A 15,346-nucleotide genomic window follows, 5' to 3' on the forward strand; every position below is an offset into this window, starting at 1 on the left:
CACCCTGCATCAAGGATGAGTAATATACCCAGGTCTGCACGGGGAAGGAGGGCAAGGGAGGCTTGGCTGATGGCAAACAGGCTGGGCTGGACTCTCGCTGCTTCCGGCCAGCAGGAGGGATGGGCACACTCACCCCAGTCCAGGGCCACGGCTGTCTCTCGCCTCCCGTGGACCCTCTGCCAATCATAGCAGGCTTGGGTGCACCGGAAGAGGGTGTCAGTGTCTACTTAAATACTCAGACCCGTTAATCCAAAAATGGCCATTTCTGCAACTCTGGGCTATAAGGAATATAAATAAATATGCTGTAGAGGTAGGAGGTGGCAAAGATTTATTTCTAAGCATCTTTATTACAGCAATTGATAAAAACAGGAAATATCTCCAATATCCAAAAGTTATTACTCTATAAAATAGTATCTGGTACATCTATTTGAAATAAAGTTTCTGAAGATGTTTAATGACATGGAGAAAATCTTATGAAAATCAACATGGTATAATCTCAACATTTTTAAAACTGTAGAAAAGACTGCTGGATGCTAACGGATTATTCTGGATTGTAGGCATTGTAGTGAGTTTTTTTTTCCTGCTCCATGTTTCTCTGTATTTTCCTTTTTTTTTTTTTTTTCTTTTTTAAAGCAATGAGCATATACTTCTTTCATAATCGGGAAATAAATTTTAACAATTGAAAATAGAGTGGGATGGGGAATACCCTTTCTTAACCTAACAGCTACTAGACTTGAACTTCACAAGGGTGGGTGTCATGTGACCACCATCTTGTTTACTGCTGCAACCCAGAACCCAGAACGTGACCAGGCGCACAGTAGGTGTTTGTTCACATTTGACTACTGGCCAGCAACAGCAGGCTAGAAGACAAAGACCAACTTTTCGTAAAGGTTGAACCTCAAAAATGGGACCAAACCCAACACAGTCATAAATACAGTCATGATTTTATTAAATAGGCTCAGGACTTTTGACCTTAATCAAACTGGAAACCAAACAGACTCCAGCCCCGAGTTCCAGAATGAGGAGAGAAAGCAAACACAAGGGCTGTGGCTTTATCACTTGGCTTCCATTCCCTCCTGTAAAGAACTGAATGCTGCTGTTCATTCTTGAGAAGGAGCTTTATTTCCTGTTCGAAAGAACGTGCAATTGACCTGGTCAGTCACACTTGGGCGAGTCCTTCTCACATAGGAAGTCGGGGTAGAAGAGAAATTTTAGGTTGTACTCAGTTCCGGCTAAGCAGTAAGCAATCTCCTGGTCACACTTGCACAAGAGTTCTTGGCATGTGTTCTCTGTTGGTCCTGGAAGAAGTGGGGAAACTGAGTTTAGAGTAGGGACCTGCAGAAAGAGACTCAAGAGTAAACGTGGGGAAGGCCAGTAAAACTGGAGGCAGGACGGGTCATACATTGCATTTCTGAGACACCCGACGGTTTCCCAGGTGATCTACGTCAGCAGGGCGACCCCACGAGGGAGGTGATGTCAGCCCCATTTTATAGGAAAGGAAATTAAAGTTTCCAATGGCAGAGTCCAAAGTCTGTAGAACCTTTGGGTTCTCTTCTGCATCATTATGACAGTGTTCGGGGATCCACTTGGCTAAGACAGTAGCTGCCTGGGTTTGGAATGCCTGCTCTACTGTGTCCGAGCTCTGGGGCCTTGCCTGCCCTTTCCGAGCCCAAGTCCTCATAGAACATGGGAGCACTCTCCACTTTGCAGGGTTACCTAGCAGGCCGGGTAAGAAGCCTACGTAAAGTGCTCCCATCTGCACTTCTCGGCCTCCTTTCTCCAAGTATCTTTCAGATGGCTCTTTCAAGAAAAACAGCTTATTTTAGGTAACAATCACATACTCCATCTCCCCCTCTCTGTGCTAGACCTAGCATGCACAGACATGCAAAGGTTGCCACCCGAAGACAAGTCCCGAGGCCCCACTGCTCCGTGGCCTCAGGAACCCAATGGCATCACGTTTTTCAAGAAGAATAAAGACTTAAATTGAGAAGTAGCTCCCAAAGGTTGAGCTGAAAATTAAGGCCTGCCAGTAAATATTATTATAGGTTAAAAATTTTTTTTAATATATTTAAGTGAGGCCCATAAATGGAAAATAGGGCCAAACCTGTAATTAAATAAACAACTATGTTCAGAATACCTCCAAACAGAATAAGGGAATATTTTTAGCCAAAAATGCATAATAGATATTTTGGTTCTTTTCGTTTGGTTCAGGCAGGACAGTTCTGTAAACAGGCATAGACTCCACCAGCCTATTTTATAAACATCATTTTCACATGGGTAGAAACAAACAGAACATGCAAGCTGAAGGGAAAAGGGAAAGATCTTTAGCAAATTTCCCATTTAAGCCCATTTCAACTCTCTCCAGCCACACTGGAAGGGGGCATTTTAGGGACAAGTTACTCTCCTCAACTCTAAATGAGAGGGCTGAATGAGATGATGCCTGGGGCATTTTCAGTCGTAAAAAAAAACTATATTATGTCTCCATATTAATTCATCTTTGCTCTGAGGCCAACTCCTAATTCATAGTAAGGACTTATGGCTGAGAATCCACGCATATCTAAAAACACATGTCTGGTAAGACTTACGATAGCCTCTCCTCCCCAGAGCAGAAGTCTGCAGAAGCCAGGGGTTTAGTTCAGAGTCCCATCAGATCTTCAATTTTTCTAGAGGAAGTAGCAGAGGTCAGAGAGGAGTTCAGATGAGGATGAGAGGGGAAGAGAGAGAAGAAAAATCCTCTTCTAGTCCTTTTACCATGTTAAATCCTTTTCTCATTTTCACATACCCATCTTCCAGGTGAGGAAACTGAGGCTCAGAGAAGTCAAGTCATTAGCTCAACGTGATGGAACCCTCACCCATCTAGGGCCAAGTAATTTTCAACAAAGGCAGCAAGACTATTCAATGGGGGGAAATAGTCTCTTCAACAAATGGTGCAGAGACAACTGGGTATCAACATGCAAAAGAATGAACCTCCCTACCTCACTCCATGTGCAAAAGTTAACTCAAAATGAACATAAGAGTTAAAATTAGAAAACTATTAGAAGCAAAAATAGGAGTAAACCTTCATGACCTTGGATTTGGCAATGGATTGTTAGAACACCAAAAACCCAAGCAACAGCAACAACAAAAAGCAAATAAATTGGACCTCATCAAAATTGAACACCTTAGTGCCTCAAGGATATTATCAAGGAAGTAAAAAACTACCTACAGAATGGGAGAAAATACTAATTAATATTTATAGATCACATATCTGGTACGGATCCAGTATCCAGGATATATAAAAAACTCTTACAACTCAACAACAGAAAGACAAACAACTCAATTAAAAATGGGTTCGAATAGACATTTCTCCAAAGAAAATATAAAAATGGCCAAGAAGCAAATGAAAAGATGTTCAATGTTATTAATCATTAGGGAAAAGCAAATCAAAACCACAATGAGAAACCACCTCATTCCCACTAATAAAAAAAACTAGAAAATAATAAGTGTTGGCATAAATGTGGAGAAACTGGATCCCTCACTCATTGCTGGTGAGAATATAAAATGGTGCATCTGCTATGGAAAACAGTTTGGTGGTTCTTCGAAAAGTAAAACAGAGTTAGCATATAAACCAGCAACCCTAGGTATATACTCCAAAGCATTGAAGACTGGTACGCAAATACATACTTGTTCATGAATGCTCACAGCTGCACTAGTCACACTAGCCAAAATGTGAAAGAACCCAAATGTCCATTACTGGATGAATGGATAAATAAAATGTGATATAGCCACACAGTGGACAGATATTATTCAGCTGTAAAAGAAATGAAGCACCAATACATGCTACAGCATGAATGAACCTCAGAAACATTATGCTAAGTGCAAGAGCCAGATGCAAAAAAAAAAAAAACCCACAGATTGCACAATTCCATTTATATGAAATATCTAGATGAGGTAAATTCATAGAGACAGAAAGCAAACTGGTAAATGTGCCCGGTGCTGGTGTTAGGAAGAAGTGGACAGGCTCAGCGGGCATGGGTTTTTTGAATGGGAATGATAAAAATGTTTTGGTGGTTCTTGGATGACATTGTGAATATACTAAATATCACTGCATTGTACATTTTAAAATGGTTTTTATGCTATGTTTATTTTCAATTAAAGGAAAATAGAAATAAAAGGGATGGAGCCAGTTGTCTGGCTCATGTCCAGGTCTTCAGATAACTTCGAGTCTCACCGTCCAAACCCCAGCCTTACCTACATTCCGCCTGTACTACTGCTCACTTCCTAGTTTGTAAATTGATTCAGCTTTTTAATTTACTTGCAGGGAAACCGTAAATGGAAAATACCAAACATCAGAACGTCATCTTAAAAATACATTCTCCTCCTCGCGCCTTTTCTTATTGCTTTGTTTCAAAATCAGGCAAGATTGCCCCTGAGAGGCACAACATGTTTAATTGTAGTTTTATTTTTAACTTTTAACTTTAGAAGTGGGTTGGTTCTGTAAAATGTAAACTGTGATGGGAGAACGGCTTTTGTGTCAATTATCCTCATTAAATACATGTTGCTTGTGGTTACAGATAAATAAGCATATAGGTAGGTGGACAGATACAAAGAATTTAAAAAAAAAAAAAAAACAGAATTAAATGCAGGTACAGAACTGTTCTTAAATAAGAGAAGCCAGAAGCCTGCTCTTTCTGTTAAAAAGAGGTCAGCAAGTGTTCAAGAGCTGTTAAAGCTAAATTAGCAGCACTGAACTGAGGTTGTCTCTTCCACGCAATTAGAAAGATTAAAAGAGAATTGCAAGAGAAATAACTTTCTCCTTTGAGGGCTCAGGGTTAGCTGGAGCCGCATTCACGCGATCCTCAAAGCCCTGTGACCATGGGCTATATCTGTGCCATGCTCACCGGAGAATCGGTGTTGGGCCATTTCTCCAGTGACGCCTACTATGCATGAAGCATCGTGTCATTGTCACTTCGTCCTTTCAACAGGCGGCCTTGATTTCTACCTCCAGTTTACAGATGAGGAAACTGAGGCTCTGAGCGATCAGAACTTGCCCGAGGTCACACAACTAGAAATGAACCGACGCAGAAGCTAGGGACCACCAGGCGAGGGTCTGCAAACTCAAGATGTCCACCGGGGCAGGAGGTGTGAAGCAAGGGAGGAACGAGAAACACGGGAATGCTCGCCATTTGCACAAGTAAATGGGCTCAGCACTCTCAACGTTTCTCGAAACGTTCGGCCCCTTGGTCTGCCTTCTATTTTCCTGGGTTTGTTAGAAACACTTCTCTTTTATAACAAAATCAACAGCACAAGGGATACGAAATATGGTAATCGACCCTTGTCCTCAATGTCAGACAGCCAACAGGGCGTAGTGGGGACTGGGGCAGACGAGAGGCAGGCCCTGCCTGTGAGCGGCAGCCCCTCGAAGCTCCAGCCAACGGTGGCTACTGGGTCTGATGCTGTGAGAGCCTCCAATTTTTTAAGGAAAACTAAATATTCAGAAGTTCAGATCTTTATGTGAAATATATTGATTTTTTCAAATACTGGCTCAAACTGCTTTTCTAAGCACTGTGCAGATGAAGCAAAACATTTGCAGGACAAACGAGGTCCAAGGAACATCAACTTGTGCTGTAACTCGGTTGTCTCTATTTTGTAGAGATGAAGGCTTTGTGTCCCAGGGAGGGAAGGGGCCATTCCTGGAGTCCCCAGCTGGGAGGTGGCCACTCTTGCCTGGATCAGCCTTAGGGAAAAGGGGACAAGGAAATGGACACTTGGGGTACAGGCCCAGTCTGAGTTCTATACCTTTCTATCCACGAGGAAGGGACCCAGCCAAGGCCACTGACCCTCCAACACACAATATTTGGGGCCAGAGGGCCATCCCACCACACCGAGGGGGAGCCGGCCCCACTGGGGAGAGGCTCCTGCATGGGGGCTGGGGGTGAGGAAATGGAGGTATGGGGCCCTCCTGTCATCCTCTTTCTTTCTATTTATTTTTTGGTCACATTTTCATTTGTGAAAATTTTCAAAAATACAGAGAAGTTAAAGAAATTGTTCAGAGAACACCTGTATATTCATCACATAGATTAATATTCAGCTTCCTCACTTATCCCTCCATCGGGTCCATCCCTCTTTCTACCCATCCATCTGCATTTTTGTTTTGCTTTGTTCTGATGCACTTCAAAGTAAGTTGCAGACGTCAGTGAGCGTCACCCTTAAACACTCCGGGCTGTGCATTCCTTTCCTTTTACACCGTTAATTCACGAGTAATTCATGAAGACATTCTCCTTGTAAATAACAGGCACACACGGAGAACATGAAGTTGCCTTGTACCGTTGCCCCCTCAATCTGATCTTGTCCCTGGAGATGACCACCGCCATCCTCAGTTTGGAGCGTATCCTTACCCAGCTTTCTCTGAGCTTTGTGGATGCCTACATGTAGCCACGGAAAGGAGTATGGTGCTGTTTTTCAAGTTTCTTTTCTTTTTCTTTTCTTTTTTTTTTTTTTTTTTTTTGAGACAGAGTCTTGCTTTGTTGCACAGGCTAGATAGAGTGCCGTGGCGTCAGCCTAGCTCACAGCAACCTCAAATTCCTGGGCTGAAGCGATCCTCCTGCCTCAGCCTCCCGAGTAGCTGGGACCACAGGCATGCGCCACCATGCCCGGCTAATTTTTTTCTATATATATCAGTTGGCCAATTAATTTCTTTCTATTTATAGTAGAGACGGGGTCTCGCTCTTGCTCAGGCTGGTTTCGAACTCCTGACCTCGAGCGATCCGCCCGCCTCGGCCTCCCAGAGTGCCAGGATTACAGGCGTGAGCCACCGCGCCCGGCCTCTTTTCCTTTTCTTAAACACGCAAATGGTGCTGTACTAGAAAAGCCCGGCTAATTTTTTCTATTTTTGTTAGAGATGGGGTCTCGCTCTTGCTTAGGCTGGTCTTGAACTCCTGAGCTCAAACAATCTGCTTTGGCCTTCCAGAGTGCCAGGATTATAAGCGTGAGCTACTGCACCCGGCCTGCAGTTGTTTTTTTTTTTATTATTATTATTATTCACCCTCTTTCTGGGTCAGCATGTACGGCTCTACCTTATACCCTCCCTTAGGCTGCAGAGTGAGAATGCATCATGTGTTTTTTTGTTTTGTTTTGTTTTGTTTGCATCATGTGTTTATTTACCCAGACCCCTTCTGACGCACATTCAGGTTGTTTATACCTGGTGTCATTTCTTCTTCCTTTTTGTTCCAGACATAGAGGAAATAGGTTTCTTTCTCTTTCTTTTTTATTCAAGTGTTCCGTGTTAAAGATCATTTATATTAGATAAACCCAAGCGTGGTCTATGGAGCGTTGCGAGTAGTGGTATGTTATTGCAACAGGGCACAGGAGTCATCTGGCTGTGCCGGCATGCCCAGGGGACACTTGGCGGGGGCGGGGGGTGGTGGTGGTGTATGTGGCACTGTGAACTCACCGCACAGGATGCTCTGATTGACGCACTGCCAGGAGTAGCGCTCCATCTTGGGACTGCAGCCAGTCTCTACAGCACGACTGTAACAGCAGTCGTGACGATGGCAGCACCTGTGGATGTCACACGGGCAGACCAGCAGGTGGGTGAAGGCAGGGAGCTCTCCTGGCCACCCTCCCTTGCCAGGACTATGGGTGAGTGAAAACCCCCAAGGAACCAGCATCCTCAGGTCTAAGCGTTGTCCCTGAAAAGCCCCATGCACTGGCCCCAGCATACCCTGCAACCGCCTCCGGCCCCTGGCACTGCCTGAGCCCGGTGCCTGCCGGCCTCACTCTGAGTCTCGGGGCTTCTGGGCTCTGAGCTCCAGCTCCACCGACCTCCTTTTTGTTCCCGGAGTAAGCCAAGCCCCTGCCACCTCCTGGCATTGCTTGTGCTGTACCCTCTGCCTGGGACAACTTCATGCCCACTCCTGTCCTTTAGGTCTCAGCCCAAGCACCAGCCCCCACCCTGGGATGTCATAGAGGCCCCACCTGACCTCCCCAGGCTACAAGCCCTCCCATAAAGCCAGTTCCTTTCCTTTAGGGCAGGTTTATAACGGACCCCTCATCAATAACCTCCTTAGCATCTATAACTACAGCTCTGTAGGGCAGGACCCTGTCTGTTCAGTTCCCTATGGTGGCCCAAGGCCCAGCCCATAATAGAACCTCAGTAAACATCTACTTTGACAATTCCCTTAGGAAGACTCACAGATGCCCCTATACCTGTCAATCATTCATTCACTCCCTTATTCATCCATTCACTGGTATTCTCTTCGCCTGCCCATCAGCCAATCCCTCCGCAAGGTGTGGTGCAGAGGGGCCAGCATTTCGGGGAGCCCCCAGTCTGGTAAGGCAAGCAAGCAGCCCCCAGACTCATGCATGGCGAGAAGTGCTGGTAAGTGGTGTAAGCCCTGGGGACCCTGGGAGCCCAGACAGGGTGGCAGGCCCACCCGGGCTTCAGGGAAGGCTTCCTGGAGGGGGTGAGCATGTCTGGAGGACACGCAGGAACCAGACGGCCAGAGTGCAGGAGCGCAGGGCGTGCAGCAGAAGCAGGTAAATAAAGACCTCTCGGTGACAATCACGGCCTCCAGGCTAGGGGAGAGGCCGCCAAACCCTGCCCTCTGCTACCTACGAGCTTTGTGGAAACGGGCGAGTGGCTGTGCCTCTCTGAGCCTCAGGGCTGCTCAGCCCACAGCCGTGCACGGTGCAGGCACTTCTCACGCGGCAGCAAGAGTGCCCAGGCTGGGGGGCACGAACTCAGCCAGACTGCCTGGGTTCAAATACCAGCTCCCACGCCTTCCTTGCTGCGTGGCCCGGGACAAGTTTCTTAACCTTTCTGTGCCTCAGTTTCTTCATCTGTGAAATGGGGTTATTGTGAGGACCCAAAGGGATTCTCAGAGCAGTTTCTGGTGCATAATAAGTCTGGTTACCTTTATGTTATTCTTAAGGCAATGTAATCAGTCGGCCCATTGCCAGGGTAAGGGGCAGCTGGCACCAAGGTCTGGTCTCACTGGCCACGTTACGCACAGGTCCTCTGCCTGCAAGGGAGGGCCACGTGCTGGGACCTTCCTGGGCCAGACCCCAGCTTCGGTTTGGGGTATTCCTTGTAGGTCTTGACTACCCCCAGGGGTAGAGGACCTTCTAGCCTGGGGCGAAGCATGAACTCACCAGTCAATGGCATCCCGGGGCTGGCCGTGGCCACCCAGGCCACAGTAGCAGCCATAGGCCATGTAGGCGATGGGGTTTTTGGTGCCAGCACAGCTCATAGTCCCTGCCAGTTCCAAGATCCCACGCCGGTGCACATGTGACCTCCTGGAGGCTGGGGTGCAATGGTGGTAAACAAAGGTCAGAGGCCGCGGGTCTGTAGGGAAGGGCAGTAGCCTGGAAAGGGCCTGGATGTTGCAGCCGGACTGTCTAGGTTTGAATCTTACTTCCTAGCTGTGTGACTTTGGACAAATTCCTAACCATTCTGTGCCGTGGTTTCTTCGTCTGGGAAATGGGAGGGTAAGGTGACCTCAACTCACAGAAAGATGTGAACAGTGTATGAAAAGCACCTGGCCCGTGACAAGGACTAACTATTATAATCAATATCCTCAAGGCAGCTATGAAAAAAAAAAAAAAGAAAGAAAAAGAGTCACAGCCTTTGCACAGGCTGGTCCCCCTTCCCGTAACGCCCCAGTTCCCAGCCCCGTGTCGTGTCAACTCCACACGCAGTCAGATCGCAAGTGCTGCATCAGATGTTTGTACAGTTGCCTGTTCTGGGCACCAGGCATCAGAGATGAGCTAAGTAGGGTTCCTGTCACCAAGAAGGGCTCCTCTAGGGGGAGTTTCCCAGTCCCTGGGGCTCCCCTGGGCCCCACCACTCCCCTCCAGACCCTGGCTCAGGGGCCTTCGCATCTCCTCTTATTTGCACTGCCCGGACAGGGAGGCCCCTTGGCCGGAGTCCAGCCCTCTCCCTGGATCCCAGGGCAGCTCGGACACACGGCAGCGCCCAGTAGCCCGAATGGAACGCCTGCTCCGGACAGGTGGGAAGGAGGAGGCCAGCTGGGGAAGGTGCCTCCCACACTCGCCAGGCTCCCGCCCAGGCTCTGACTCGCAAACCAGTGCTCCTCCCTCCTAGCATGGTACCAGCAGGGCAAGGTGGCCTTTCAGGATGACAGGGCCAAGGGGCCTTGGCAGCAGAGCAGAACCTCATTCCCAGGCCCACCTACTTCCTGGAGTCCCCTCTCCACCACCCGGCAGCTGCGGACCCAGTTGCGGCCGGGGTGCTGCATTTGGTCATCTCGTCTCTTTCAGCTCTTCTTTATCTAGAACATGTGTTTTCATCGCACTGACTTTTTGAGGCACCCAGACCAAGTTTAAATTCAATTTTGTTTTGTTTTCCTTAATCAGAAAAGCAGCATATTAGTATGGGGGAACAGAGACAAAACAAATAGGAAGAAAACGTGAAAATGAGTTTAGAGTTCAAAGCCTCACCTTCCTCTCTGGTGCCCAGTCCTCACTCTCCCCGCAGCCCGCGCCTCTGCCTCCAACCTCCCGGGGCTGCCCCGGCTCTGGACAAGCTCAGGGGCCTCACTGCGCCCCAAGGCCTGGCGGGAGTCAATCCCTCCGAACTCTCCAGTGTCCCCCCCAGTTCTGCCCTGTCACCTACACCCTGCTCCAAATGCCCTCATGGCCCATCACCCCGCTCATGGGCCCCCTCCTTCCAGAGTCTGCCTTGCCCGGCAGGTGGCCACAGGGGCCCTCCCATACAGGCTGCCGCCCGCGTGTGGAGCAGCCTCCAGCCTGGCAGCCTCCGAGAGCAGATCTCCGGCTCAGGCAGCTCTGGATGCCCCGGCATGCGGGGAACTTCCAGGAAAGGTCTCTTGACCTCTGGCTCCACCAAGCCCCATGGAACACTCCCACTGTCACCGCCCCCTGGCAAGGCGCAGTCCTAACTTCATGCCCTGAAGCCGTCCCCGGAGGGAGGTCCCCCCTTCCCCTGACCTGAGCACTCTCTGTATCTTGGGGGTCTAGGGACAGCCCTCCAGAGGGCCCTGGCATGGGGCGGCCACCAGGCGCTGGGCTTAGAACCAAGGAAAACACTCCTTCTGTGCCAACATAGGTGGGGCGGGTCACGCTGGGGTCTGTTTGCTCTGTCTGCACACTGCGGCCTCCCCTGGGAGTGCCAGGGCTGGCTGGGCATCCTGTGGGCCCTGGGTCTCCGTGTGTGTCCAGTGTGCATCTGACTTGCCTGGGGCTGTCCCAGCTTTCCTTGAGTCGTGTGTGTGTGTGTGTGTGTGTGTGTGTCCCTTTGGGGTACCTGCCTGCGCCTGCAGCACGGATCTGTGGGGGCCACGTGCACCGTGCACCTGAGCGCCCAGGTGAGTCTGGGGGCTGGTTGTGAGGCTCCCAGCGTCTGTATACTTCCCTGTGACTGCGTGTATCTGTGCTCCCCGGAAATGTGAGGTTACCAAGGGGGCCTCTCTGAGGGTGGTCCCCAGGGATGAGTGAGAAGGGGACATTATGATCTCCCTCGCCTAAGCCGGCCCCTCCCGCCCAGTCCCTCTCACCCTCTGGTGTCCACCTGGCCGTCCCACCTCAGACCCCACAGACAGGAGGAGTGAAGGGTCAGCGTACAGGAGCCCAGACCAGGGTGGGGGAGGGCTCCGGGTTGCTGGAGAGAGTGACAGCGGGTGGGGGAGGGGTCTGCAGAGGACTCAGAGCCCCTGCGGGAGGGCGGGGCTCGTTCTGAGCCCCTGAGAGGAGCGAGTGAGTGGGGGCCCCTGGCGAGGACTGGGGTCCAGGCTCCTGGGCCCCCAAGAAGGATGAGTGGGTGGGTGCTAGAAGAGGGCTCTGGGGGCTGCAGGGCTCCTGGGTCCCTGGGGAGGGCCGGCGGGGTCCGGGAGCTCCTGGTGCCCGCAGGCGGTTCCTCACTCACCGGCGCTGGGTCCGAGTCCGGGTCCCAGCAGCAGAAGCCGCAGCAGCAGCAGCAGCAGCAGCAGCATGATTGGCGGGCACAGAGGTAGCGCCCCGTCCGAGGGTGGCAGGTGCGGGACGGTCGGGCGGGCGGACCTGGGAAGTCACCCTGCCCCGCCGCCCCCACCCCCACCCGGGCCGCGCGCCCGGCCCCGCCCCCGCCTCACCTTCGCGCGGGCGGGGCCGGGCAGAGGCGGGCACCTGAGGCCGCGGGCCGTCCCCACCTCTGCATCTTGGTCACCGGATGGGCTCGAGACGCCAGCTGGGGCGCTGCGGCCAGGAAGCCAGGAGGGCGTCGGGCCTCAGGATGTCTCCTTGGCGTAACCGAGCGCGAGGGCGCTCTGTCGACACCATGCTTCCCCGCAGCCCTATCCGCGCTCCCACCTGGCCACCCCAAAAAGAGCAGACTTGGGGGTGGGGTAGTACTGAATTCACCTTAAATGTGTAAATGTAGGACGCTTTGCGCTCCTGACACCCCTCGAAATCAACTCTCTACAATCCCACCACGATGGCCGGAGTGGAGAAACTGAGGCAGTCACAGCTTTGCCCAAGGTCACAGTGGGTTCTGGTGAAAGATGGGGCTGGGAAGGGGGAGGGCGGAGAGGCCACAACTGTGTCTGAGCGCGCGCGGGCACCCCCACCCTTTGGCTCAGTGTTTCTCACCTGTGCGAGGGTGGCGAGGCCCCCGCCTCCCAGGGACGGTGTGAGCCGGGGAGGCAGACGCGATGTGCGGCAGTGTTGACAGGAGAGGACAATCACAGCCCACAGTACCTCTTCCCTTTTTGTCCCTGGTGCCGGTGCTACCCAAATAGTCACCGATTTCTGTTGATTTCGCCTCATAACTACTTCTGAGAGTGGGACCCTGGACCCCTCCTCCTATCTCTAGTAAAGACAATGACAGCAAAGGCTATGTCACGTCTCCAGCTATACTGGCACCAGCAGCAGCAGGTGCACCATCTTATCACAAACTGGGCCCCTGGCTGTCCCTTTCACAAGATACTGAGGGTCAGAGAAGCTAAGAGCCAAGAAGTTAGAACCGTGATTCTAACTCATTTCTACCCGCCAAAGGTCTCTCTGCCTCCTTCTGTGAACGTGCACGGCTCCAGGCCCTTGTCTGCCACGCTCCTGGAGCAAATGTCTCCCCACGTGGATGTGAGCTCCTCAAGGCCAAGCCTGGGGCTCCTTCCTCTTGTATGCCCAGCGCTGGCCTGCCTAGCCCACCCTAGGTGCTCAGTAAAGGCTTTCTATATAGAATGTGGGTTACAGACTTCGCAAGACTTAGGTTGCAGAGGATGTGAGCAATGAGGCTCAGAGTGCTGTGCCCATCTCAGGAAATGGGTCTAGCTGAGAATTGGGCCAAGAAATGGGGGGTCCCCTGCCCCCAGTGCTCATAGCCCCCTGCCCAGGGATCCGTCTAGAAATTGCCTCGTAACTGTCTGCCCCAGGGACACTCGGGAGACGCATTCACCCCCAGGTTCCTGCCTCCCGTTCACTGCGGGCTGCTCCGTGGGGGCAGGGCGGGGGGCGAGGGATGCGTGAGTCTGGTCCAGGCTTGCGTGGACTGTTGGCCAGAGCCCCGGCTGGAACCCGAGCTGAGGCCAAGAGGACGTGAGGCAGGAGGCAGACGGTGGCCTACCTCTCCCCCGGCCAGCTCAGTGGTGGCAGTGAGCTAACTTCTCCAGACTAGACGTCTCAGCCGAACTTGCCAAAGGGGATGGAGAGCGGTGAGAAAGGGAGAGAAAGCAGGCTGGGCAGAGGCCAGGGGGAGTGACAGAGGATTCCTAGAATGCGGGCAGTGTCCGGGAGCGGTGCAAGACGGCACCGGGCTCCACCTGGTGGACAATCCTGGCATGAAGCTCCAAGCGGGAAATCAATGGGTCAGATGGAAGGAAGCATTTTCTTACAGTAAAGACTGTGAAACCGTGGGCTGGTCGTTGAGAGAGAGAGAAGGCAGCTGGAGAGTGTATGTTGGTGGGGAAAACAAAAAAACAGGAAAAGCAAAACGAAACAGAAACTTCCTGATGACCGAGATGGCTGGTATTATCATTCACAACATTTGCTGACCCCCCCTGTTGAAAGGTTATCACTTCCCCACTGTAGGGACTCAGGAAACAATTCCTCACAACGAAGGCCTCCAAAGCAAAGGTTTTTCTCTGACCTCTTCTTGCCCTCCTGTCTCTTGCCCTTCTCTCATGAGGCTAGTTATAGAAACTATAAGAGAATCTGTCTTCCCCAAGACCGGTCATAGAAACCAGAACCCTTTTTCCCCAAAGCCAGCCATAAACCTAAAAATATTACTCTTAACTTTCCCTCTTGCCTTCCTGTGTAAAAATGGGCCATAAAGAAATGATCAGCCAGGTGTGATGGGGTGAGCACCTGTACTCCCAGCTACTCGGGAGGCTGAGTAGGGAGGATCCCTTGAGCCCAAGTCCAAGACCAGGCTGGACAACGTAGCAAGACCCCATCTCTAAAAAAAGAAAAAAAGAAAGAAAAAGAAGAAAGAAAGTATCTGACCTACTTTGTTTTACTGTAGGTCTTAAGACTCCCATTTCAGAGAGGGTCTGCCCCACATTAGATGGAAGAAGGGCTGCACAGAAAGGCCAAGAAGAATCTAGACAGGCAGCCTTGCTGGGTTTCCCCACTTAGTCTATTAGCATTGGATCATACTCTTCTGTCCGATCATATTTCTACACCACTGTCTATACTTTGTTGAACCTAAAAATGGTAAAAATGAACACTTTCCCTTGTATCTTTGGGTCTTTGTCCTGAAGGCTCCTGTGTACACGTTAAATAAATCTGTATGCCTTTTCTCTAGTTAATCTGCCTCTTGGGAGTTGATTTTTCAGTGGACCTTCAGAGGGTGAAGGCGAACTTTTCCCTTTGCCTCTACATACCCCACCAAGCAGGCTGGGACCCGGGTCCGGCTTTGACCAGTGGAATGTGGGTGGGAGAGATTTGTGGGACTTTTTAACAGAAGTTTGCAGAGTCGGCAAGTGGCCAGGCGTGTCTCATCTCTCTGCCACAGGACTGTTGATGCCCCCCATCACAGTATTTCAGATGACTGCAGTTATAAAGCTGGGTGCACACAGTTACCAACCATGCCGATAGGCGTTGGTACATTTTGCTTTTTGACCTATTTCTTTATGAATGCAGTTCGTCTGTTCACAACTGCTACACCCGTGTGGCTGTTGTTAGTAAGCTGAGTGTTCATGCTTCCAGAAATATGTATGTTATTATTGCCTATCTTATTGTATAAAGTGGCCTATGAAGTGTTCTGTCATGTTTTTATAAGTTTCTCAAATAAACTCTCTTTTTAAAATGTAAGCCGGGTGTGGTGGCATGTGTCTGTAATCCCAGCTACTCGGGAAGCTGAGGTAGGAGGATCCCTTGAGTTGAGGAGATTGAGACCAGCCTGGTCAACATA

The 15,346-nt window shown here is 50.6% G+C and overlaps 1 protein-coding gene across 1 annotated transcript; it reads right to left on the reverse strand.

Moving 5' to 3' along the window:
* Window positions 1-1,052: 1,052 nt before the first annotated feature.
* On the reverse strand, window positions 1,053-15,022 carry PLA2G10 (phospholipase A2 group X). Its single transcript, XM_012736093.3, has 7 exons — window positions 15,016-15,022; window positions 12,586-12,804; window positions 12,090-12,306; window positions 11,885-12,018; window positions 9,133-9,283; window positions 7,433-7,539; window positions 1,053-1,298 (listed from the first exon to the last, which is right to left on the reverse strand). Exons 1-7 carry the CDS (start codon window positions 15,020-15,022, stop codon window positions 1,156-1,158), a joined length of 978 nt encoding a protein of 325 aa, XP_012591547.2. The 3' UTR covers window positions 1,053-1,155.
* Window positions 15,023-15,346: the final 324 nt, after the last annotated feature.

This window comes from Microcebus murinus, chromosome 19, assembly GCF_040939455.1.
Source record: "Microcebus murinus isolate Inina chromosome 19, M.murinus_Inina_mat1.0, whole genome shotgun sequence".
Lineage (NCBI taxonomy): Eukaryota > Metazoa > Chordata > Mammalia > Primates > Cheirogaleidae > Microcebus > Microcebus murinus.